The following is a 26,660-nucleotide window of genomic DNA, read 5'->3' on the forward strand; positions in this document are numbered from 1 at the left end:
TGAGAGGCTCCCCTTCCTCACACACACTGGCTTTCCCTTGCCTTTCCCAGTTCCCCCTCTTTGGCTCCTTTGCTGCCCAATTTCTCTGCCTCATGTCAGCCAGGTGCCCTGTTCCACACTGCTGCAGAACCCGCTCCAGCTCAGAAGCAGCACAGGAACAACTCTGTGTGCTCAGCTCCTTGATGCAGCCGTATGATGCAGTTAGAATTCCCTTGTTTTCCCCTCTCCCTGCTAACATCTCTGCTGCAGTGCTACAGAGTCGTCCAGCTTTCCCCTTCCCAACTCTCATCTCTCCTGCAGCATTTGGAGTCACCCTGGCTTTGCCCATTGCCTCTAAGGTGCTCCATTATGTTCCTTTTCTATTCCTGCTTTCTATTTCTACTCCCTTTCAGTAGGCACAGCAAGAGAAATGTTGCAGTAAAGTTTCCATATATGTGTGGAAGGAGGGAGGGGAGGAAGAGATCAAACTTCATAGATCCTGGAGGCATTCTTGGATGGGTTGCTGAGAAGAAAATGAACAGGAAAGAGGTGATAGAAATGTCAGGCCACAAGCTGAAGAGATCACCGGGGCCCAGAGACAGTTGCATCATCCCAGGAAAGAATGAAATGACAGAGTGCAGCAGAGTACAGCATGAAAACATTGACACAGAGATAATTAATGTTCGTGCAACTGGACCTTGGCCTCACACAGCTCCTCAATTGCTTCCTGCCTGGTGTCATGCTTTGGATGATTTGCTCTCTTTGAACACAGCAGCTGTCTCAGAGACTGTCTACCTCTTAACAGAGCTGTGAAATATAGGTGATGGAGTATGTATAAATATTTCAGAGACAGGACTCATTTGACAAGTGGGGTCTTGAGAAGTGACCGGAGACACTGACTCCCAGATGGAAAGATGGGACAAATATGTTCTGTGGAAACAGTCAGGGAAAGGCATCCTTCATTTTTGCTTTCTGACAAGTAGAATCACTACAGGGTATGGTTTCCCTACAATAAGTAGCTTGCTTAGCAAGTGTGAATGGGAGTGCTGCCTTGCTGTCACCCACTGGAAACTCCATAATTATGAATGCTATGATTTATTAGGCCTCAAGCAATAATTATTAATTACCTTACTTAGCAAATGCAGTTATGTTCTTGTGTTTTGGCAGTATCTTTTCCTACTCGGAATATACTTTGGCAGTTTACTTTGAAATTCATCTTTCATAAGCATTTGTGCCAGTGAAACATGAGTGTGTGCATTGAATACTAACATAAAAAAGGGGTGTGAAGCATACATTTTTTGAAAATTTTTTTTACTCATTAGCCAGATACATAATTCATACTCATTCAAACACCGAGGCGCTAGTCCATAATTTAATGAGAATCCCTGGAAGAAAATAATGGAAGGGCTACAAAATGCCACATAAATATCCTTATTTCAAAATTATGCATAGAAAAGAACAAGACTCATGTCTCCACGGGTTTTTTTTCAACACCACGAAGCTTCCTGGATCTGCAAACATCTCTTCATCTTGTTTTCCTTGGGTTGCCTTTAGCCTGCTTTGTGGAGATGTAGACAATTTTATTCTGTCTCATTATCATCAGCTCCTGCTTCTCTTCATGCTGTGGCAAAGAAGTTGATCCACCTGTCCTCTTGGTGCTGGCTGCCTCCTTCTACCTGTGCACCCTTTATTAACATTGCAACCACCCAGTGCAGGAAGGATTAAATACTTCTCAGATAAGGGTTTATTGTATTAAAGAATAAATTTGCTCATATCAGGTGCTTTCACAGGTGCCCTGCTCTATGCTATCAGCTTTGGAAAAGGTATCTTAAGAGTGTGAAAAACACAGTTTCTTGGCAAATTTTCCCTTAGTTATAGAAAAAAAAAAAAAGAATAGCAAAAAAAAAGAAATACAAAGGAAAAAAAACCCTAAATGACCACAAAAACAAACAGGGCAGTTTTATACGGGTGGTATCCTGATAAGTGATAGAATAGAGCCCAGTGGAAAATTGCCTCCCACGTGCATGGATGCCGGGCGCTGCGGGGACCCAGGGCTCTGGGTGATGCTGTCCTGTCTGTGTCGCTGCTCTCTTCCTGGGGCAAGCTTCTGCTTCTCTTTCTGACTGAGCGCCGTTTACAACAGGAATAACTACTTGCTAATTACGGGCTATATCTATTAATTGCTTGTTTGTTAGAGCATGACTGAGCAGCCAGCCAGCCGCTCTTTGGGCCATAGTTTTTGATTATTTTTTTAAATTACATTTTTATCCAGGGAGTGACCTGTTCACAGGACAGCTCGGTGCCTGCCGGGTCCCGCACCCCTGGCCAGCTGCGGCGGGCAGCGGGCGTGGATGGGAGCCCGCGGGGCAGCGCGCCGAGCACACGCGTGGCCGAGGCGGGGGCGCGCAGGGACCGGCCCCGAGGAAAGCCGGAGAGGAGTCGCTGTCGCTAAGGGGCACCCGCACCAGCCCTGCCCGGGAGCCCCAGCTGAGCCAGCGCTGGGTTAGAGGCGAGCCGGAGCCCGGCTGCCGGGAGCAGAACGCGCCGCTAAGAGGGGTTTCCACGGCGCTGGCTCATTGCTACGGACCCGGGACAGGCACGGGGGGGCTCGCCAGCTCGGGGGCGAGCAGGTCTGGGCTTCCCAGAAGCAGCGTTTTATCTCCCTAGCAAAGCAGCCGGAGATAGAGATGCTAAAGCAGGGCCCCGCGTAGCCCGCGCTGCCGGTGGTGATGCTCGGGGTCGCTCAGCATCCTCCTCCTCCTCCTTCCTCTCTCCCGGGCCCTACGCGGGGGCACAGGAGCGGGGCATGCACAGCTTCCCGGCTCCGGGTCTCACGGAGCAGCATCGCCACGGCCCGGGCCGGCAGCCACGCACCGGGCTGGCCCCGTACAGCCCCCGCTCCCCAGCAGCATGCACCAGGCAGCCCCGCCAGCTGCAACCTACCTGGGGGGCCCAAAAACTCTGCTGGCACCAGCGAGCACCAGCACGGGAGGCACCCCGGAAACCTGCGCTGCCCCCCAGCCCTCGCCACCTCACTCAGGTGCCAGCCGGGAGAAGCCGACCTTGCCGCGAGGGTCCTGAGGATGAGAGAGAGCACCCCGAACTGGCAATCGCGCTCCCGCCCGAAGCAAGTCCCTTTCTCTCCCATCCCTGCGGGCTTGTCCATAATTGGGCCGGGGCGAGGCGCGGGGAAGCTCGCGGAATTGGGCAGGAGGCAGGACTCTCCCAGCACGCCCGCTTTAATTGGCTCTTTTTTTTTTTTTTTTTTTTTTTTTTTTTTTTTTAAGCGAAGGGTAATGAAATGGTGAAGAGGGTGGGGGGAAAACCTGGAAAGCCAACAGAGTAGAAAATCAGGCGCGGCTGGCAGAGCCACAGGCAGGAGGGAGGGAGGGAGCGAGGCGGCCTCGGGCCAGCCCCGCCGGCGGGCGCGGGAAGCCGGGGACGCCCCGTCGGGGCCGCCTGGGGAGCGGCGGCGATCCCGGCAACTTCTGCGGGAGATTCTGGCGCTTCAGGAAACAGCGGCGGGGCAGAGACCTCCCAGGCGGTTTCTAGCAGGCGTCTGGCAGGAGTAGCTCAGCTTTGTCCGTCTTCTTGTCCCTCATTGCCGGCTACGTTCCAGTTGCAGCCCGTTAGTTCCCACTAGGAGCTCCGGCAGCCGTCGGGGGAGAGAGACACGGGCCCCTGTGCAGCTGCAAATCCTCTGCGAGGCGGACGGAGCAGGCAAGCACGGAGGCGACGCACCCACACGAGGCTGGCACACAACATCAGGGAAAGTTTTGAAGGGCGAAGGACCTGGCAGGCTGAGGAGGAGGCGAGGAGAGCCGGGCTGAGCTGCAGGCGCTGCGAGAGTGCATGGTCTGTCTGCTCCTCTGCTGCTTCTCCCTTCAGGCTGGTTGGGGCGGTGCAGTGCAGCTGGGGGAGCTCTTGGGAGCCGCTTTAAAAAAAAAAAAAAAAAAGAAATCCTTCCTGGATTTGATTAATTACAACAATCCCCTCCTCAGAAGATCTGGAAAAGAGGAGCGAGAATCACCTATCCCTTCCTCCGCCTTTCAGCAGCTGGCTCCTACCCCCCACCCTCGCTTCCCCTCTTTTTCTCCACCTCCTTCTCCTTCTCCCCGTCCGCTCCGGGGGCTGCGGCCAGAGCCTCATCAGGAGGAGGGAGGGTGAGGACTCACTCAAGTTGGCCCCAGTTGGCAGCACTTGGGGCAGCGCGGGACCGGGGCAGCGCTCGACAGCTCCCGCGGAACAAAGGAGCCCGGGCTGGCCCGGGTCCCGCTCCCGCCCTGCCCGGTGCCGGCCCGGTGCCCCCGGGCTGGCCTTTCCCCGTACCCCGAGTGCGGGTGCGGCCGCCTGTTCGCCTGGAGATCCTCGAGCAACCTGGAGAGGGGAAGCGGGAAGCGGTACTCCGCGTTTCTGCCCTCCTGCCTCCTTCTCTCGCTCTCTCCCTCCTTTCTTTATTTTTTTTTTTTCTTGTCTCCTAAATTTTAAATTTTATCCCCAGGTGGCCCCTGTGTGGGGGGGCCCTTGCTCCGCCCGAGGGGCGCCGGTGCCCGACGCGGAGCGGGGCGCATGGGGCGGCGTTTCGGGAGGCTTTCGGCTGCTCCTCGCTCCCCCGCCGGATGCTGCCTGAGCTGTTTTGGCTGTTTTTCTTCGCCGGCGATGAAGGCTCTGCCTTGAAGATGGACATGATCTGTTTTTTATTCCTGTCTCTGGTGCCAGTGTACAGCAGGGGACAAGGGGTGTACGGTAAGAGACGCTGTCGCTGTTTGCGAGGGAGGGGTGGGGGGCGAGGGTGCAGACGGCGGCGGTGGGATCAAAGTTAAAAAGCACCTGCAGGAGAAAGTAAATGATGCCGCCGAACCTCGCCTCAGCCTGAGCGGAGAGACTGACGCAGCAATAGGGCTTCCAGCGCCTGTAGCTACTTCATAATTTCTCGCCGTAACCTCTGGCCGCCTCCCATGTACGAGCGGCCGCGATGGCACGGAGGGAGCGCCGGCGGGACCGCCGCGGGGAGCGGCTGCCGGAGCCCCGGCCCTGCCTCCCCGTCCCTCCCGCCGCGCCGGGGGACGCCGCGCTGCTCCGGCGGGGGCGGCCCTGGGAGCGCCTCGAGTTGCCTTGTCTTTGGGGCAGGGGGAGCACGGAGGGTCCCTCCTCGGCGATGCGCTCGCGGGTTCCTTTCTCTCAGGAGCACGGGAAGCAGGGAGAAGGGCGTGCGGGCTGCCCGCTCTCGTTCCCGGCGTGCCGGGGGCTGCCCGCTCCCGCCGCCGGCACGGCTCCGCCCGGCTCGGCTCGCCACGGCCGGGCTGCCCGGGGGGGCGAGGCGAGGCCGGTTTTGCACCCTGTGGAACTTCGCGGCTGATTTTCTTCTGAAGGTGATGGAGATGGGTGGGTGGTGGTCTGTGGTAGGGATGATGCCGAGATGCTTGATTTCCCCCCCCCCCCCCCCCTTTTTTTACTATTATTATTTTTGCATTTACGGAGCTTACTTCCTCTCCTTGTTTGCAGGCAGGGTGGCGAATGGCGAGCTCGGGCGGTCTCCTCGGGAGAGGTTTGGCTCCCGCAGCCCCTCAGTGCGAGGGCAGAGGCGGGGGATGACGCCCGCGCCGCCGAGCACAAGCCCCGCGCTGAGGGAGCACCCCGGGTTTACTTTAGCCAGACGTGCAGCCCCCCTTTCCCTCTCCCAGCCCCCTCTGAATTCTTGCTTTACAAGATCTGCATTTCCAATACACTGGGAAAAAAATAAATAAAAGCAACCCACAAGACTTGTCTCTCATAACAAGCCGGCTTTATCTTGGCTTACAACTCAGTTGTGCGTTGCTGTTAAGTCCTTCTGGAAGGCATGCCACTGCCTCTAACAAGCCAAGCTCTCTGAGCTCTGAAGAGAGACCCCAGTGAGAGAGTCCAGCCCCCCCGCTCCCTCTTTTTTAACAGCATGCAGCCAGTCTCTTGTGTGAGCTCTGGCAAAGATCAGTTCAGTCTCACTGACTATGGGTAAGTCTTTGTAGGTCACTTTTTAATGATGTATTTCTTTAATGGAAACAATTCCTCCTTTCTCCTTGAAGACTGGGATGTTAATTTGAGTTTGGGTCTGTTTTGTAAAATAACCATTTTAAATAGAGAGGGTTCAGCTTCCTTTATTTTTTTCTTTCTTCTTCTCAGTATTTGTGTTTTGTTCTCCCAGTCTGTATATCCAGACAGAAATTCTATGACCCTTGAAACGCTGGAAAGAGGAGGAATAGAATGAGTTTGTGGAACAGAAACCTGGTCAGGGCATATAATTTTATCTTTTAAAACAGGTAATCTGCTTCTAGCTGAACTTTTATTATTTCACATCTGTGTTTTTGCTGTCAGTTGCTGTAGAATGGACTCACTGCCTAGGATTGTAGCAAAAGGGACAGAGCTTAAAACCAGGTTTGCTTGAATGTGCTTTAGAGGGTTGCCTGTTGTATTTTTTCATACACTTCAGTGAACTTGCATTTGACAGAGTTGCTGCTGTTAGATCTCCAGAATAACTTACTGATTTTTTTCTCTCAGAGAGAGATTGAAGAAGCTGTGTACAAAAGAAAGCACAGATGCACACATACACTAAAATGAAGGCATCCTTTTAAGCCAAAATGGTCCACTATTTCTATCTGTTCTCTTACTTAACTACACAAAGGGGAAATCCAGTGTCTCCCTTCCTCTTCCCACCCCTACCTCTTCAAACTATGGAACAACAGGAGCGTTAATGCGCAGTTGTCGCTGAATGCAGCCCAGAGCAGTGTCTCGTGGAATCAGCACGCTGCAAACTTGGACGGTGACTAATAGTTCTCATATTGTCCTCACCAATTCTGCCTTCAGTCCACTACCCTGGGCCTTCTGCAGCCAGCACTGTTTCTTTGGATGTGAGGTTGCTGTTGCTGATGGCTCAAGCAGAGCTGGATTAATATTGTTATGTGTGCAAGGATAAATAAAAAGCAGGATTAGAAATTAGTCCCACGGACCCCCCTCTACTTGGGTTTTTCCTCTGTATTGGTCTCTTGCCATAGCTTTAAGCTGTACTTCGGCATTCTGTGTTGTGAATGTCAATCTCATGTGGCACCTAATGTAAAAATTATGGGAACTCATGTGTCACGGTTCAGATCTCTTTTCCTGCCTTTGCCTATTGGCAGTGGAGACTGGGGGAGGCATCTGTATGGGTCTATAAATGTATTTTACTTTAGCAAATCTCCTGAGATTAAATCAGATTAAACAAGATAAAGTATCCATGTGATGTACCCTTTAAATAATACACCCACATGGATGCACACAAAAGACCTCTGTCTGGGAAAGCAGAGTCGTTGGAGAGGTTTATTGAGATGAATGGTATAAATAAAATGTGGATAAGGGGGGTTCTGGGAAAGAAGCATTTGCAATTGAGGTGCAATTTAATTAGGAGTCAAGGTGCTTTTTGCCTGCTACCTGAAGAGGCTTGTTATATAAATTGGCATTTATTGTAATGACTGAAGTGTGTCTGAAACCCTCTTCTCATTAGCTGATCCCATTCTTTTAGCCTTGTTTGTTGCAGTGAGACAAGGCTGGCCTGATGGGGAAGGCAATTCAGCAGGCTGCCAAGAGGCAACTTTTATCAGCCTTTTGTGGTAGCCTATTTCCCAGACTGCATGCGCTTTTCAGTCCTGCTGTGTTAATGCTGCTGGTCAGGATGAGAAGCCAACTGTAATAGATCTCTAGAAAATGTCAAAATTGAGGAGGAGGAAGGAAGAGGTAAAGAGACAGGAGACTTGCCCTTCAAGGCTTGTAGTTAACAACACTTAAAGCCTGTAAGTTAGACTGAGAGGGGAAGATTGGGGCGTGGTGGTGGCAGTCAGAGGGAAAGACATGCCTCTTGCCTCCCACTCTGCTTTCTAGGTTCCAGGACTTGGGTAGCTCTGGTTTGGTGTGCAGTGCTGCTGCTGTGCTTGCTCCGTGTGCTGTGTATAATTAACATTTCTGGGTTGTCTTGCAATTAGCACAGTCCCACTGATCAGCAGCAGCCTTTCAGGCAGAATAAGAAAGTGGGGTGTTTTGTCCCCTGCCTCTCCTAATTCACCTGCAGAAAAGACATTGCAGGAATGGGCATCACTGTGTGTGGTGAGGGGCTACATACAGCAAGGTGATGGAAAGGGAATGAAAGGAAATGTTTAGGTTGGGCAGCAAGGAAAGCTGCCTGGCACCATGATCACAGGGGCTGGAGGGGCTGCACTTGAAACTGGTGGGGTGAAGCACTTGGAGTGTCAAGTAGTCCTGCCCTTGCATTTGGAGATGGGGAATAAATGACCTGTTAAGGCTCTTTGTTTTAACAGACACCATCACATTGAATCATCCCTGAGATGCCACTTCAGACAGCAAAAAACCCCCCAAACTAGTGGAGGACTGTTTTCTTGTATCTGTGATCGAGGAGTGTCATAGTAAAACATATATGGTGTTTAGGCTACAAACATCCACACTTTTTCATTTAATGTACACATGACATGATTTGTTTCCTGCTCCTTTTTCCTGTTGTTTTGTTTGTTGTTTTTTTTTTTTTTTTTAAGTAAAAACACTTTTCCTAGAGTTTTTTAACGTAGACTGCCTCACATCCTCTTGCAACCTATATGCATCCATATCTTCTGCTGACAGGGGCACAGGCACTCTAATGTCACCTGGAGCCTGCTGATCTGAATCCATCCCTCTCAGGTTCCTATGCCTAGAGCTATTTTGCCAGCAGTAACAGGGGGCCAAGAAATGGAGCTCTTCAAGTACCTTGCTGTCATCTCAGTGCACCCTGTGTCTTCAGAAATGGCTGAAGAGATTGCTGGCTAAAGGGATGATGGAGCTGGATCCTGTGAGCCACTTCTTGGCTGATTGTGTTGGGAAAATGCAATGCTTGAGCACAGGGGCCCTCCAAACTAAATATATGTGTGTGTGTGTGTACACACATATATATAAGGATGTACACACATTCTTTGTGCTCAGTCATTTCTCTTTGCTGTCCAGCTCTTAAATCTGTGTTGGCCTAAGCTGTACAGTCTTTTGAAGAATGAGTTCTCCAACTGCAGTGCCATAGGACTAGTTTCACCAATGGACTGGGTTGGTCCAAGTTCTTGATCAGCTCTTATAGGTCAAGGCGTTAAATCTGTCCAGCCTCAGAATACCTTGCTGTTCTTTAGTTGTAATGTGTCAGATTTACTCTTCTGTGACACTAGAGCCTCTGGTTTTAGGTCAGGTCAGTAGCTTCGCACACCAGATAAGCCCTCAATTGACTTTAATATGCAGTTCTAGAAAACTGACATTATCCTCTTGACAGGTTGTTTGCAACTTGTGGGATGAAGTCAAAATATTTCACTATAGGTGTCATCAGAAACCACCATCCTATGCTAATTTTTGTGGGAACATGAAGACAGATGTTGAATAATTTGACATGAGCAGCACAGCTTTTAAAATTATCACCGTGTCAGGTTCACACTGGAGTTTCTGATATATATATATATGATTTCAGATGAGTTTGAAAGAGGGGGGGAGGTGGGTGTAGTAAGTGACTCCCAGTAAGTGGAAGATGCAGCAGAAGATGGCCCTGGAGGTTCAAGACAGTAATTCAGCAGTGGCAGTAAGGGGTGCTGTGCTGCTGAGGCTGCTGTTCTTATTCTGAAGTAAAGATAAAAATGATTTCCATGCTGGTAACTCAGGGATCTTGTGACACTTCCCATCAACCAGAAGCCCTACAGTTTTGCTTGTGTTTTGATGAGTTACTGCCATTCTGCTTGCTTGAATAGTGTGGTTTCAGGCTTCCAGTCCCTCCCTCCATACACACTGTGCTCTCTTGGTTCATTAAGCATAGTCTATTAGCATTAAGCTAAGAACCATGCCTGCATGGCTATGGCTTCTTATCAGGAGGGCAGAGGGGGGTGGGGGAAAATTGCCTTCTGCCCGGTGCCAGTGTGCTGATAAAAGCAATAGAGAGAGATGCATTTCTACTTGTGAAAGACAGCTTGGGGTGGAAGGTGTTTCTCACTCTGTTCATGGAAATGTCCCAAACCCTACTGCAAAAGGCTTCTTTAGGTGGCATAAGGTAAGCCCACAGGCAACTGGTTTGTGTGTGAGCTCTGCAGAGACAGTTCATAGGTAAAATTCTCATCAGGTGAGATGTTGGTGGTTTTTGTGCAGAGGAGTTGCTGTGTTGTGTTGTCAGAAGGGGCTGTGCTTTGCTGTGGGGAAGATGAGCCCTCTAGACAAGAGACAGTGGATAAGGATGGTTTGTTCTTGGAAAGGCTGTGGGTGCCCACATCTGGTGATACAGTATGTGTTTCTTTAGGCAATCCCTGGTAGTCCAGAATTTAGGTATGCTGAAACTGTTAAGAGAACTTTGAGACTATTTCTGCTCTCAAGCAGTCAAGGTGAACATGCCACGTGCCTGTGTCCCAGACACTTTCTGCTGATCATCATCCCCTGGTGTGGGACAGGTTTAAATTCAAAAGGGTAAAATGTGCCAGTGTCCTCTGAGCTTGTGGAGGAAAGGGGAGAGCCATGGCATTGGCACCACACAGCAGAATGCTGATCTGGGGAGGCCTTCAGGATTTACCAGAGAGAGTGATGTGTTGAGAAGTGGAAAAGGAGAATTTGTGTATTTTATGTCTCTATGCCCATGTTTAACCAATGAGATCTCTACTCTGGTAGGATCCAAAGTACTTCAGTCTGAAAAGAAAAAGGGCTCTCATCCGTCCCTCATTTGGGAAAGATGACTGAAGAAACAACAAAAGTTTGTTTCTTATAGCTAAGCACTTGCCTACTGTTTAAAAGAAGAAATTAAATGTGTGACAATCCATGCAGCTGAGACTCAGAAGTGCTGCATTAAAGAGCTAGGAAAGAGCTCGAGAAGTGGAGGAGAAACGGAGATCCTGGGCTACAGCTGATCTGGTCCCAACGAAATTCAGGCGTGAGAAGGCTGCTACCAGCAGGTTAGCTGGGAGCGCACATGGTGGGAGGCCGAGAGCCTTTGTGCCCGGTGTCAGGCGTTTCTCGGAACGAAGGTTTAGACTCCCGCTTGTTTTCTGTGACTTCTGCCCACGCAGAAAGCGCCGCCGCAGGCGGTTCCCGCTTCCCCTCCCACCCGAGGAAGAGGCTGCCCGTCCTTCCCCGCGCTGCCGGCGCTCCCCTCCAGCTGTGGCTGCGGAGCACATCTGGCGGCGGGACGCGCCTCCAACGCTGCCCGGCAGAGGGAGGCGGAGCGCGGCCCCGCCGGGGTGCCGGCCCAGCGCCCCTTTCCCGGGAGAGCGGCCGGGATTGCGCGGGACACGCTCCCCGTGGGGCGGCACCGGTGCCGGGGGGCGCCCGCAGGCGGCTCTGCTTCGCGGGGGCGTTCCCTCCGGGCGGGACCCCGCTGTCCTTCTGTCCTTCTGTCCTTCTGTCCTGCTTCCCCGCGCCTTCCCGGAGCCTGAGGGGAGCGAGCGCCCGGGATGGAGCTGCCGCGTCCAGGTTTGGCGCGGGCTGCCTGCGTGTGGCCTTGCGTCTGTCCCGGGTTTGTTTGGGATCTGGAGACCTATCTAACTGTACCCAAGCACTACATAACCACCTCACTCCCCGGGTATTTTTTTACCATTTCCTCTTTTTTGTTTATTTTCCTCTCCCTCGTTCCATTTTCTCCTGGATTGTGAATGTGCTATTCTTCCACTCCTTGCCCATTTCCAAACAAAGATTTTTCAAAAAAGTGAGTGCAGGCCTCTTAAATCCCTCATTAGGTTTTCCCTATTTTTTTTTCTTTTCTATTCTTTTTTTTTTTCCTTAATATATCTGTGTAGTTGTGGTTTGGGGACTTATGTTTTGTTGGTTTTTTGGGGGTTTTTTTTTGGTTTTTTTTTTGGTTTTTTTTGTTTTTGTTTAGGCTTTTGTTTGGTTGGTTTTTGTTCTCAAAAAGACAGGATTAAAGCAATCTGAATGGATATGAGGGAAGAGAGATACACAAGTAAGGCCTTGCTTTGGGAGAGGAAGAAAAGACAGCAAGGTGATGTCTGACTGTTGGGCTTTATAAACCTCTGTTGAGATCATTAGTGCTGTGATATATCTATAGCCCTGGTTCTGTGATGCAGCAGAGCTGAGTGGCCCACAGCAGAGGTGTAGGATTGATGCTGGTTCTTTGGCCCTTGGAAAACATGGCTTACAAGGGCCCTAGCCTAGAGCAACATTGTCTTCTGAGCATTGTGGCTGCCTGCAGGGAGTTCTTTGCACCACTGTATTTGCCACGTTCTATCCAAGGTCATCTTCTGACTACTAAAGTTTTCATTTTAATGCCCAAATACTATGGCCCATGGCTGGCAAAAGGAGACACCCAAAGTTAACCAGGGAAGTAGAGAGGCAGCTGAATAGAAATAATCAGATCTTTAAATTTTCCGTTTGTTCTTCTAGACTAGGTGATGTGGTTACTCCAGTGTGTTCTTGTGACTGTATTCCCAAAGTGAAGAGAGAGCTTTATGGTTCTAGTAATGCTTGAACTCCTCTGAGAAGGATGCTCCTTCTGCAGAGCACTCAGTTTTCTCAGCATTGTGGTAGCAAGGAACAGCTGTGCAGACACAGTTCTGCATTTCGGTGGTTGTGAACAGAGCAGGACAGCCCACTGGGGACAGCTGTGGTGCTGGAGTGGCCTGGTGATGTGAAGTCACCAGCTCTGCTGTGTGAGCAGGTCACGGCTCTGTGCTGGGCTGCAGGCCTCCAGGGAGAGGGTGCATCGAGGCGGCAAGCAGGGACCTCGAGCAGCTTTCATTGCTCCAGCCTCCTGCTTCCTTGTGGCTCCTCTTCCACTCCTGCTGCAAATCACTCATGGCTGTTACCCTTTGCTTTAGCTTGCATAAGGGAGACACCACCAGTGTAACTAAAAATCCTCCTGGCTGTGATCTGCTGGCTTGTGGTTTGTCTCCACTGTGAGCTGTAACACAGGACAAATGGCATCCAGATACTTTTGCTGGGTTCCTGTAAATGGAAATGGCAGGGTGAGGATAGCAATTGACAGAGGTGCAGTAAGGACGGCAGTTTCTGAAGACAAATAAGCAAATGTTGCCTAAAGAAGAGCTGACAAAACATTGAAAGCTGAAGTCAAGCTGTGAGAAAAGCTTTAGGATGTCTGCAGGTGGACATTTAATACAAGAGTAACTGCTTGTTATTGCTGCTCCTGTTTCAGAAGGAAATGGTCCTTCACTAATTAGCGTAAATTGTTTTAAAATAAATGTGGTGGGGAATCTTGTGCCTCTCTTGTGTGCCTTTGTGATGATATAAAAAGGAAAAACAAAGACGTGATTCAGACAGATGTTTGAGAAGCGTGTCAAAATGGGTTTTGCTTACAAATACTGTTTCACCTTCTGGTGCTTGTTGCATGCCTTGCATAGCAGAAAAAGACATCTGTAGATTTAGAGTGAAGAATGAGTGTCTTTTCCTAAGTTTAATAAATGGATTATTCTGACTTGGAGCATTCCTCAAAATAGCAGAGCAGTGAGAACTTGAGGCTCATAAAAGTAACCTGAGCAGCAAGAGCCAGCTGGTGATGGGATGCTGAATTCCCCTGCCAGTCATGTGAATGGAGCTGGGGTGTTAAGAATATTTAACTGGTAGGGGCATCTGCTGTTGATAGACCTGAAAATCCCTCTCACAGTGTACATGTAGGATTCCTTGTGGGCTTATGTGTCTCCCATCCCTTTAATATCTATGAGCTTCCACCTTTACAATGCTTCTGCTGCCTGGTTATTCCACCCTGCGTGTGGGGAAATGAGATGGAGATAAAGTGATTTGCCGATGGCAAAATGGAGAATCGAACATCAGCAAAGATTTAACCACCCTTTTCTCTCTGGTAAAGTGCAGTTGGTATTAAGTGCAACCCCTGTGCCTGATAGATCCAAGGTAAATACATCCTAAAAAAGAGGGCATAAGCCATTGAAAATAGGCTCTGATCCAGTTATCACTAAATCAAGCTTTTTTGGTGAGAAAACAAAACCATGTTTTGTCATTCACTACCAATTTAGCTCATCTTTGGCATGGGTTAGTATTTATTATAGGACACCCTCTGGAGGTCTTCTAGAAGTTGAACACCAGAGAGACAGAAATGTTTCATTTGTGGGTGCACACATGGCTTTGCCGTGCTTGGATCTGCAGAAGGATCAGTTTTGGAAACTGTTGACTCACTGCAACAATTTAAATTATTTTGCACTTGATCAAAGAAGCACTGTTTCTTGCTATGGAAAACTTCTGTCATGGATGGAGGTTAAATGACTATTGATGATATCTAGTGGAAAGACAGAAAGGCTGTGTTTGCCAGGAAGGAGCAAAGATTTGGGATGGGAAGAAAAGCAGGTACATGATTAGGGACAGTGCCTAGGACATAGGAGGAGCTGTGATATCAAGTGTTACGACTCTAAAATATGGCTGGGTGCCAGAGCAGAGCACAGCTTTTGAAGAAGCAAAAGGGAAATATGAATATTTCAACACATTTTGTCATTTTAGGTATATGCTAAACCATATTGTTAGTTTTCTTACAAGTATGAAGACAGAGAGAAATTTCTAGTGTTTGTTTCCCAAATGGTAATGAAGACCAAAAGGACTTGGTGTCAGTGGTATTTGTTTGACAATTTGACTTAAAGTGCACACACAGTAATGCCCACGGAGAAGTAGGGCTGTGGCTTGTGGGTGCACTCTTGAGCTAGCTTTAAATTCACAGTTTTGGTTGCTGATGGCAGTGCAGCAGTAGCAGCGTGCAGCTCAGTCTGGCCTGTGCTCCAGCCCCTCCTGCAGCATCCTGAGTGAGCCCCAAGGTGTGTGCTGAGCCCCTGTGCCTGGGGCAGCGACATGCTGTGCTTGACCCTTGATAAATAAATCTGGGCACCTGCACCAGGTCCATGCTTCCTTTGGGTTGCAGTGAGAACAAGAAGAGTCAATTCAACTCCTGCTTGTGCCGCTGCATGAGAATGCTGTAAATCCAACTAGCTGGCGTGTTGTGGGGTGCAGTTGGAAGTTTGATGGCTGCAGCGGTTTAGCTGCTGCAATCCCACAGCTGCAAACTCCAGCAAGACAAATGCCAGGGTTCTTCTTGATCTGGGGTGTCTTTCAAGCAAGCACAGATGCAGGAGTGTAAACTGGCTTAATGCAGTTTGCCGCATTAAGTGGTGAAAGAGAACCTCTGAACAGCAGGTCTGGAATTAATCTTTAATTTTGAAAAGCTATTTCTGAGTAACTCCTTGCATAGACAAGCCCTGCATTTAGCTGTGATTAAGTTTCTAAATTGTTTTTTCAAAATAGGATAGTCAGGCTCCTGTACTGTGTCGCTGCATATGAAGATGTTACCCATAGAAACTAAGCCCCAGCTTTGGTTAAAATAGCACAATAATAGTTTGTGTTCTGGCTGGTCAAACGATAAGCAGCTCAGCACTTTCATCCTTATTTCAGCAGAAAAATGCAATTGACAGTAGAGAATGACTGTTTACTATGATGTGCATGATTAATACCATAAATCTTTCATGTTGGGATGTTGGGTGAGAGGCATGAATATCACCACAACAAATTGAAAGAAGCAATTTGTTATGTATTTGGGGTTGGTAATCAGGCTTGGAACTCCATGTAGAAGAAGAAATTAGCCAGAGTGGATGTTAGTTACTGAAACCAGAAACCACTCTGGCATTTGCTAAGCCTTGGCAAAGATGCCATGCTGATTTTTGCAGATCACAATGAGCATATGTACCTACTTGTGGCTGATGGTTATTCCAAGTGGCCAGCAGTAGTATGTGTGCTACTTGACAAACAGTTCTGCTTCTTGGATTATCATGGAGACATTTCAGAGTATGTTTGCAGCATATGGCTTGCTGAAGGAGATGGTTTTAGATAGGAGACGTTGGGTAAAAGACGGTAGATCAGCTGCTTCTCACTCAGCTTCACTTGGGTCAGCAGGGCATTTTGTGCAGACACTTAAAAGAGCAGCAGAGAAATATGAGGAAGCAGCCCCACGTCACAGCATTGCAAACTTTGTTTCCTTGCACAGAACAGTGTGCTGTAAAGCTCCAGCAGAACTGATACTAAGAGACAGAGGTTAATTCAAGAATTACATTTGATTGTCTCAAAGCAAGTCTAGAGGAAGCAGAGAGTGAGAATGTTGGGGGAAGGAAACCATGCTTATGAGATTTCTGCCTGCTCTAAATCAAAACTTTGCAGAAGGAGGAAACAGGGTAAAATGCCAAAAAGTACAAGATCTGTGATGTGCTTGGTGAGGTGGACAGGGAAATGAGAAGGAAATGTTTCTAGCTATTGCTGGATGTAAAGAAAAAAAAAAAAGAAGAAGAAAGAAAGAAAAGAGAAAACAATATAAATGGATGCTGTTGATGGTGTGTAAGTTTGAGGAATGAGAATATTTCTTTCTTTCATTGATCTCACGATAATACCCATGGCATAGTTGCTGTTGAAAATTAAGGATTGGAAGAGCAAGGGAGAACTGCCATGCCCATCAGGCAGAAGCCTTCCCTGAACAGGATTGCACATCTGCCAGAAAGCAATAGCTGTAAGTTCAGGGTCATGTAAAAGGGGTTTTATCTTAGCACATCCATTGCAAGATAAAGGAGGATAAATGCAGCATTTGTGTATGTACTTCTAGACACGTTTTTTAGGGTCCCAGGTGCTCTGGGAGCAGTGCTGCTGTCTGTGGGTAAGCACACGTAGGTGACACCAAGGCTGGAGCCCAAATCCCAGGGTGGTGTCAAATGGGTGAGAGTTTGTAATTAAGGGGATCAGTTGCTGAACTAACTGATTTTTCCTGCGGTGTTTTTCTCCCTCTTTGTCTGATCCAGTGAGTCATTGTAGTTAGTTTTGGAGGCATGTTTGGCTGATTGGATTTTTGTTGATATCTTAGCTCTCATATGTGCTTTGTCACACCTGCTCACCTTGATGACACGGATGACTTTTTGTTTGTTAGCCCAGAAGTGATGCTGCTGTGGGGGTGTGAGCAGGCAGCCCTTGTGCTGTGGTCTGCCAGCAAAAGCTGCTGGCCAAACTCTGACTCAAGCCTCTGCTACTGCCTGACCAGGAGAAATGCTTGAGTTTCCTCAGATTCTCTGGGAAAAAAGAAGTTAGAAAAAAGAAGCAGGGTGGAGGAAATCTTAGAGGATTCGCTTTCCTGGATATGATTTTTGGCTTTGCTGTGCTACTCCTGTAGATATAGCATTTTAACTCTAAGACAAGGGAGTTAAATCCAACTGAGCTGTTGCTCTCATAAAAATGCTGGCCTGAAATGCTGCACATAATGACTTAGATCCTGTTGCTGTCAGTCTTTCTTTATGACATTTTTATTTTAAAGGCTTCAGTGTAAGCCAAGTAGAAGAAAACCCCAAAACATAACAAGCAGAAACAAATAAACTCACTTAAAATCACAAAAAAAAGTTAAAATCTGTTTGTTTCTTCTGCCCTTCTGCTTGTGTGAATGGAAGGTGGTGTGCCATTTGTCTGCCTCAGAGGTTTTGGAGATGAAGTTGGTGATTTCAGTGAGATGATTTCATCAGGATGTGAAGGGAGAGGGCATAGACAGGGCAGCCACAGTTTTTGTGTGGTGTCCTGCCTTAGTAGTTTACAGTTTTCATGGACATCTGATTTTTTTTTTTTCCCCACCCAATCATCATTAAATTTTCACTGAAGACATTTTTAAACTTCAGTTTAGTTTCCACTTGGCTGACGTTTCCATTGGTGAGCATCTTTTGATCACTGCCTGGTTGCTGTGGTCACTGCTGCTGCTGTGCTGTCACTCAGGCACTCCCTGAGCTGCTGCTGGAGAGCCTGACCACAGATCTGTCACCAGAGCTCAGCACATCCTGCAGTGTGATCCCCCTTCAGAGAGTGCTCTGCCTTTGGCTAACCAGAGTGCAGTGCCTCGAGGCTTGGCCTGCCAGGAGCGTGCTGCCAGAGAGCCCAAGCACTGGAATCACCAGTTTTTGGATCTGCTTTCTGAGATGGTCATTTCTGCAGGGGGATTTCTTGTTTCTCTTGGCTTGAAAAGTGTCTGGGCACTTGGATTTCAACAACCGCTACTTGGATTGTGCTTGTGATTATTCCAGAATAGGATATATCTTATACTTGAACTACAGAGGTTAACTCTCTGCAAGTCATGCCCCCACTGCCATTGGCCAGTGTGGAATAAAGCAGTCTTTCCTACCCCAAGAGTTTTTTTGGCTCTTTTATCTGATATGTGATGCCACTCAAATATCCTTTTCTAGTTACTGCAAGCCTGTCTCTCCTTGATGTTTTGAAGTGAATTGGAAGTTGCTGGCAAGAGTTATTTTGGATTTCTTTTTTATTTTCTCCATCCTTTGCTTTCCCACTGGATTTTTATGCCAGAATAAGAGGAAATTTTACTTTCTGTTGCTTAATTGCACCACAGTTGTTGAAGTTTTTTCTCCTTGTCTTTGTCACCTATGTTTGTTCCCTAACTTTTCTGGTGTCCTAAAACAGTGTAGCTAGAAGGAAGGGACATAAATAGAGCTGGTGTTCAGGATCTCACTTTGTTTTGGAGATAAGGGCCTGTAGGGGGGGAATCTTTGTCCTATTGTCAGTGCTGTCTTCCCATCTGCCTTCTCTCTTTCCTCAGTTCCTGTTGCTTCACCTTTGGAATTCTTCCTGAATTCACTGTGCTTAAAATAATACTTGTTTGAACAATAAAAACTGTATTAAAGGGGTACATTATTTTAAATACACATATTGGCTTTGTGAGAGAGGGGTTTGCAAAGGAGGGGACTGTATGCTTTTGCACATAAAATGAGTATGTCAACAAAATCGTGTAAGAGATCTGGAACAGAAGAAAACCCTTTTCCCCTGCTTCCTGCATGCTAATTCCAGATACAATGGAAACTCCTACAGCTGAAGCAGCAGCAAAGAAAACCCAAGTGATGCCTTTATATTGAGTTGCGACACTGAAGGCAAACAGCAGCTGGAAGCTTGGTTTGATCTTTCTGTATGAATAAGATTAAATAGCAGGCACGGTGCTCATGAGGGGTATTTTCCTGACCCTCTTCCACAAAGCTTTTGAACACTTGTGGAGAAGCACAGAGTGTCTTCAGCACCTGCTAAAGGAATGGTGACTGGAAAGCTCAGCACAGCAGAGGAACGGCCGAGAAAGACCCAGGAATAATGTGTTTAGATTGCCCTGCTGACCAGAGCGGATGGACTTCTCTGCTGTGTCCATGTCCCTCCTTTCCTTTCTGTTAATGTTTTTGTATTTGTTTGAACACTTTTGACATTAAATGTCTCATCTCACTGGGATGAGAACCTGGCCTGGTGGTTGTGAGGGAGCTGGGGGTCTGGGCTTAAGGGCTCTGGGTCTCTTGGGGACTGTGGGTAAGATCAGATGTGATCTGGGGCAGGGCTGAATTCTTCCAGGGCTGCTTCTGTAGCCACAGCAGCAATATCTGTTGTAGTGTTTGCTGGTGTGAGCTTTTGTCACTGCTTCCATTTTAGAGCAAGAGTGAGAGAGCAAACTTACTGTCAGCTGCTTTGGTTTGGTTTTTTTTTCTGTCAAATAGCTTTTCAGATTCCCAGCGCTCCCTTATTCCGCCTTCCTTCCTAGAGACTTCTTCTCAGCTTCACCTCCTTCCTTGTCCAACTAAATGTGTTGATTTACATGCACAAATTCATGTGAAGTCTATGATATTCCTAACACAGGCATTATTGCTGCTGTTGCCTTTATTTTATTTTTAAAAAATGTTTTTGTTGCCTCTTTTTTGGGCAGGTACATTCCCAGGTCACTTGTCCATCATCTCATCACCCTCCAAGAGGAGGTGTGGGCTCTAGGTCTGTGAGTGCTCCTGGAGCTGGTGTAGCTGCTCCTGTAGCCCTGCCCTGCCTGGAGGGGCTCAGCTGGTCCAGGATCCCTCTCAGCCCAGTGCTGATGCTGGAACAAAGCCAAAACTCAACTTCCAATGTTCCAGGACAGCTAATGTTCACTGCAGCTGGATCAGTGTGCAGTTGTTTCTTGGGTAACCAGTGAGCAATCCATCCAGATCTGCAGTTCTGCTGCAGCAGCTGGGGCTGCTTGGGTTGGGTAGCGATAACCGCAGTCCTTTTCGCTGGAGAAAAGAGTTGCATGAGGCTCTCACCTACTTAAATCACAGAGTGACCTTCCTTTTTTATCTTCCAGGAGCCTCAGGAATGTGACTTTTCCCCTTTCCTAGCTGCTCTGTTCTTCCTCCCCAGCGTTTGGAGGCTCTCCCCGAGAGCATGCAGCCCCTTGGATAGGAGCAGCCAGGTGCCGTGGATGAGCAGTGCAGCTGTAGGCAAAGGCATCACTCATCCATTTGGGAATAACTGCTTTTGTCTCTGATAATCTGCTAGATTTCTCTGGAATCCCTGCCTGGGGAAAGCTGTGACATTTTGTGTTGTGTTGGGAGTTCTGTGGCCACCTTCCCAGAAGCTCTTTCTGCGTTTTATGGTCCTCAAGGAGGGATATGGTAGAGTAACTTCCTACTGGGGAAAATCAACACTGTAAACAGAGCAGGGAGGGAAATATGTGTTTGTTTTTAAAGGAAAAAAAGTTCTGTTTCTTTGTGACTCAGCTTGCAGCTAGTTAATGGTAATTTTCCATTCCTCTTCAGTTTTTCTGGGAGATAGCAAGGTCCAGAGATTTAAATTTGTGGAGATTTAAATCTCCACCAAAGTAATGATAATTGAGGCCTCAGCCTGGATCTCAGTGAAAGGACTTACAAAAATTCCTACTGCCTGGATTGCAGCCTGGTATAGAGGCCCTAAACCATAAAAACCCTTGTTAATTTCTGATAGCATCTGCAAGAATGGAACAAATCTTAAAAATCAACCAAACCAAACCAAGTAAGTCAGAAGAAAAATATGTGCTAACAAGTCTGATGTCCATGGTAATCGTCTTCTGTGGTTTTGGTGTTTACCTTTTTTGATACCTCACCAGGTTTACAGCTATTTTGTGTGTGGTTACTTCATGGAATGATTGGCATTGGAAAGGACCTCTGAAAGTCACCTGGTCCAGCCCTCTGCTCAAAGCTGATCTATTTTGATGTTTGAAGCTAAGACAGGATGTTAAATACCTCATCCAGATGAACTTGACCTTCCCCGAGGAGGGAGGGTCCACATGCTTTCTGGGCCCCCTGCTGGTGTGTGACCAACTGCATGGTGAAATAGATTCTGTCTTTAGAAATGCAGATTTCCTGTGTTGTGTCTGGTGGGTTTTGCCCTTCTTTTACCATGCACCGATGAGGAGAGTCTGTCTCTGTGTCCATCTTCCTTCCAGCCAACCCTTCCCAGTTAAGCAATACCTGTAAGTTTTGCCTTGTCTTATTTTAAGGCTTAGGAAAAAACCAAACCAGCCAACCACAGAAACCCACCCACATTTTTCTCAGCTTTTCTTCATATACTATATGCTCCACCTGCCCGACCATTTTGGTGATCCTTCACTGGACTTGATCCAGTATCACATACTGTAAGTGCTGCTTTCTGAAAAAATATCTTTTCTATTTTCTTTCATTGAGATTGTCTTTGCTGCTTGGTATTTATGGCCTATCTTCCGCTTTAGAGTTCCTTGATTAACATGCTGTAATTAGCAAACTCCTGCTGCAGTCTGCTACAGACAAAGAGGGAAACTGAAGCTGTAGACATTTGTACATATTCCATTATGTGCAGCATAATGTGTGGTGATGGTTACACTTAGTAGTCTTTTGTGAGCATAACATAAAGATTAAACAAAATATGGGGTTAGAGACAGTGGGGAGGGGTATTAAACCCCTTGACCACATATCACAGGGAGTAAAATAGCTGTGTGTGTATGTATCAATGTACTTACATATGTATTTGCATGTATATATAATATGTATATATTTACTTATTTGATACACCAGTGATTTTGCTGTTTTGCCCTTGGGATACCCAGTCTGTTTCCTTGAACAGAAAGCAGGGAGTGTCCAGCAGGTGCTCTGTGCTGTGTGCCAAGTGAAAAGGAGAGGGTCCAGTCCCCAGTGGGTAGCAGTAAGTGGCTGGGTAGGAAGAAAGACATGCAGTTTCTCAGGGAAGCATTATAAAAAGGACGATGTGAGGTCTCAAACTGTTTAGTTGGAAGCCCCTTGTGGTGTGTTAATGTAACAGGGGGACCTCAGCTCACGTTGAATGCTCCGGGGTTTCTTTGCACTTGGAGTTCTCCATGGGTGCCCGGCTGGTGGCTTTGCTTCACAGCGTGATGTGCAGGAGCAGGAAGCTGAAGATTGAGTCATGCTTTCTCTCTTCATTTGACACAATTGTAGGTGGCATTGAGAGTGGGATGCTGGGGTAGGAAGTAGAAGGAATTATTTTACTCCCACTGAATTTTATCTGGGCAGCATGCCCTATCTGAACAGTTGGTTTGGCTGCTTTTTTTCTTTAATATGCTTAGTATCTGTGATCTATTTCTCTGTTTCTGTCTCTCCCCTTTTCGTAGGGCCATTCCCAGATTAAAATGAAATAGGCTCTAAACCAGCAAGAAAGGATTAGGAAGTTGGGGTGGTTCATGTGTTCAGCTGTCAGAAGCACAGCACTGAATCTCTGTGAAAGGCAGCATTTTGCTTGTCTCTTTGCTGGTGAAGTCTTTCAAAGAACAGGATGACTTCTGGTGTCTGTGTAGCTCTCTCTGCATCTGAAATATTGCCCAGGTGTGGTTATACATCCCTGTTGCTACCAACACTGAATGAAAGGACTGAGCTGTTGTTGTTGTTGTTGTTACTATTATTATGTTACATTCCTGGCACTGAAACCTTGCTACTGACCTCTTGAGTTTTCTGAGAGGGAGTATGCAGCTGAGTCTCCATCCTACTTTGAAGATTTTTTTTTTTAATTGTTTGCATATGGCTTTTTTGAGGGGGATGTATAGAAATCTCGCTGTTGCTCCTGAACTGTTCTCCTCTGAGGGAGCAGTAGTGCTGCAGTGTCACTAGAAAATATTAATGCATGTAAACATTCTTCAAAAGGCATTACATCTTCCTGCACGTACTTTATTATATTCCCACAAATCTGACTAGATTTGATAGATAGGTAACCAGGGAGCAAGGATGGGGGAGGCATGCTAGAGAGGGAAGGAGGGAAGAGGGAATGAAATAAACACAAACCTGCTGTAATTCAAAACAAGGTAAAATCAGATTGTGTGCTTTGGCTAATTTTTTTATTCAGGTATCGATCCAGTGGCTGCTCCAGAGTCTATTAGCAGTCAGCCAGTGAAAATATTTCCCATCGGGGGCTCTGACCTGAGACGGGGGTGAATCTATAGCAATTTGTTCAAACAGAGGAAAGCTTTTTCCTCTGATTTGTATTCCAATTTGCACAGCCTACAGAGGGGGGCCCCATCGTGGGAGTGTGCTGGGTGGTGTTTCTCAAGTGGGAATCAAGCTTGAGCCAGGTAACTGGCTGAAAAAAAAGCCTGGATAAACTCTGGACTGGGCACCCCCCATGTGCCTCCCTGGCTGTCTGGGTGCTGTGCAGGCTTGGCTGGGAGGGCAGGGGGGCAGCTTGCTGCATCCCCTCTGCATGGGGGACACAGGCCTGGGAGGGCAGGGGGGCAGCTTGCTGCATCCCCTCTGCATGGGGGACACAGGCCTGGGAGGGCAGGGGGGCAGCTTGCTGCATTCCCTCTGCATGGGAGACACAGGCCTGGCACGTCCAAGCTGCCCTGGGAAGGAGAAGGCTGCCCTTCCTGCAGCCTTTTAAAGAGTGGGGAGGGAGGGCAAAAGTGGTTTCTGCCTCGTGCCCATCCTTCCCTCCACGTGTGGCCAGGAACAGGTTTCCTGTGAGGGGGCTGGATGGCTCTCTCCACGGCTGGGTTTCAGCCTGGTTCAGCTCTGCTCTGTAACTGGTTTGACCCCAGTTTGCTCCTGCTGGAGAGGGCCAGTGTGGATGGTGCTTCTCAAGAGCCTGCTGCAGGGGTTGCTGGATCCCCAATGCTTTCTTGGGGTCTGACAGAAGCTCCCTTATAACAAGAAGCTTGAGGTCCCAGCTTTCCCCCAAAGCTGTGCTGAAGGTGCCATAGAGTCATGGAGCTCCCCTTCTGACTCCTCCCTGTTGGCTGCCTGTTCCATGGTTGCTTTAGAAGTAATGCAGACAAGGAAACAGTCTCAGTGCGCCTTAAATTCCAGAAATCTTGGTGGTGAAAAAAGCTGATGAGGTTAGCAAGACTGATGGCTTCCAGTGCCTTTTGGGTCTGATGCCACCTGCTTCCTGCCAGCCCCATGCCAGCTTGGATATATCCAGGCTTGGTTTAGCCTGTCTGTTGTGGCATCGAGGCAGTTGTAGAGCTGTGGTTGGAGGGATGTACAAATGTTTTGGAAAGACCTTTATGTGCATACAGGCATCCGCTCTGCCTCTGAGAAGGCCTGAAGCAACAGGGTTGTGTCTTGAAATATGTAAGGAGTGTTTTTCACTTCTAGACTTCTCTCCCTGACCAAGCTCCTGGTCTTTAAGTCTGTACTGGGCTTCCACATTAATGTGTGACACCATGCTGCCTGTTTTCCATTAATTGCCCAAATGTGGGAGCATGAGTTGGAAAATCTGTTTAGTAAAGGTGGGAAGTGGGGGAAACCATCCTTTGTACAAAACACAAGGATTAGAGTAGGAGGGAGTAACGGGGTAGGAGAGATATTGCTTTTAGCTTTCCAAATTAGCTGGAATTCTCCTCAGCCTTGTTTATACTTGCTTTAATTTAGTGTTGGTCACAGAAACACTTAGAGGGAGGAAGGAGGCAGGAAGGCAGAAATAAATAATGACTTTAAATCTTAAATCTGTGCGATTTTTAAGCTGCAAATTTATTTTTGACTTGGCCATAACTTTCAGGGAACCAGCCTGAGTACCAGGGAGAGCAGTAACTCCAGCTTTGAGAAAGAGTGGGAAAGTTTATGAGATTTTAAAGCAGTCAGGAAGAGATCCCTGCAGTTGATGGCATGAGGGGAATGTGCATGGGGACAATGACAGCAGCATTTTGTAATATTTAGGAGAGTATTTAACAGTGCTGGGGCTGTGGAATGAGCTGATGCTGCTTAGCAGAAGGCTTGTTATGGTGCTGGAGGGGAGGGTTGGCAGAGAACAGGCTCCTCTGCCCAGCTGGCAGGGGTGCTGGCTGCTGCAGGAGGGCTGCCAGTCACGTTCCCAGGGGAAGGAGAGCCCCATTCCTCCAGCTTGTACCATGGCTTTCTGGACAACAGGCAGAGCAACTGCTGTGCCAGGCTTTCTGAGCAGGCTACAGGGAGACAATTAAAATCCAAGGTACCACTTGCTTGACATGCACCAGTGATTGGCTCCCATTAGGTGCTGGATTTTAAGCCTTTCATGCCAGCTAATTGGTCCAGTGCCTGCCCTAAGCATGACCAGTGCCCGGGGCTTCAGCAGAAAGGGGAATGACTCATGAAACAGAGCTGTCAAGCTGCAGGTCCTTGGCCTTGCTTTCAGTGTGCTGCCCTTTCATTCCAGTGTCTCCTTCCTCCTGGGCTGTGGCACAGGCTGTAGGAAGGAGCTGAACTGTCTCTGTTAATTTTGCAGTTTTGATTCCTGTAGCAAAGCAAGCAAGCAAGCTGTGCTTTGGCAGTGTGCTGAGGAGATGGAACTCAGCTGGTATCAGGTTATCTGTTGCTTCCATGGGGGAATGTGGCAGCATCCCAAGCACCAAGCAGCAGCCTGGCAGGAGAGGACTGCTGGGATAGCACCAGGCAGGAAGGTGCTTGGGGACTGCTTTGGTTGTAGGGAGAAAATGCTGGGAGTGATCCTTGCTGAAGGAAGGGGGATGGGGAGGGATAGTGCTCACAAGTTATCATAACGACTTAGGGAAACTGTTTTCTCCAATTAACATTTAAAGTTTTGTAGCATATATTGTGGAGTATGGCTTGGAATGACTACTGGGAAAGTAATATGGGGTGTGTACAGGAGCCAAGTGTGTCCCTGGGATGCACAGCAGTTTGTGACAGGCCCCCAAAGGAACACCCTCATGGTGTTCCCGCTGTGCAAGACAGATTCATCATATTTTTCCTAGAAAGGGCATCAAGCTCTGTCTGGTTCAGGACTACAGCAAACAGCACCTGCTTCCTCCACCACCCCTGCAGATGTCTATTCATGTGTCCCTTTTAATGTCTTGCACGGTGTATTTCTTTTTTACGAGGTGACACCACTGGCAGGGTTATTTCCCCAGGAATATGAGAGGAAGTCTTCCTTGCAGGCTCCACTCACATCTGCCTATTTATGTGCTTGCCTGCCCAAATTGCTGGCAGTGTGGTGTGACTCAGGAGGAGGGCACTGCTCTACTCAAAGTCTCTTCCATTTCTGAGTCTCATGCTGCCCAATGTGTGTATGCACATGTGGGGCTGTCTCTCCTCCTTGCCTGGGTCTGATGCCATGGCACCAGAGTGATCAACTCCCTTCAATGGCCCTTGCTCCTGACCCTGTTGAACCCAGGCAGCAGCTAAGCACCACAAAGCCACTCACTCACTCTCACTGTGTAGGGAGGTGGGGAGAACTGGAAGAACAAAGAGGAGGAAACTCATGGATTGAGTTAAAGGCAGTTTAATAGGGACAGTAAAAACCGTGCATGCAAGCCAAGGAAAACAAGGAATTCATTCACTGCTTCCCATGGGCAGGCAGGTGCTCAGACATGCCCAGGATAGCATGCTCCATTGTGCATAATGGTGCCTTGGGAAGGTAAAACACAGCAACTCCAA

The 26,660-nt window shown here is 48.0% G+C and overlaps 1 protein-coding gene and 1 long non-coding RNA gene across 5 annotated transcripts in view; one reads left to right on the top strand and one right to left on the bottom strand.

Annotated features, from left to right (window-relative positions):
• Window positions 1-1,410: 1,410 nt before the first annotated feature.
• On the bottom strand, window positions 1,411-4,511 carry LOC141728654 (uncharacterized). Its single transcript, XR_012579794.1, has 2 exons — window positions 4,309-4,511; window positions 1,411-3,913 (listed from the first exon to the last, which is right to left on the bottom strand). It is a non-coding gene; the product is annotated as an uncharacterized LOC141728654 (long non-coding RNA).
• The window catches only part of MDGA1 (MAM domain containing glycosylphosphatidylinositol anchor 1), a 148,552-nt gene continuing 125,178 nt past the window's right edge, over window positions 3,287-26,660 (top strand). Inside the window, exons 1-2 of one of the 4 annotated variants that reach the window (XM_074538622.1) lie at window positions 3,287-3,834; window positions 4,481-4,725. In XM_074538622.1, the coding sequence (XP_074394723.1) occupies window positions 4,599-4,725 (127 nt within the window). In that variant the 5' untranslated portion in view covers window positions 3,287-3,834; window positions 4,481-4,598. Of the gene's footprint in view, window positions 4,143-4,480; window positions 4,726-26,660 lie in introns of all 4 variants that reach the window. The other 3 variants (XM_074538623.1, XM_074538624.1, XM_074538621.1) reach the window with 3 other exon arrangements.

This window comes from Zonotrichia albicollis, chromosome 3, assembly GCF_047830755.1.
Source record: "Zonotrichia albicollis isolate bZonAlb1 chromosome 3, bZonAlb1.hap1, whole genome shotgun sequence".
NCBI lineage: Eukaryota > Metazoa > Chordata > Aves > Passeriformes > Passerellidae > Zonotrichia > Zonotrichia albicollis.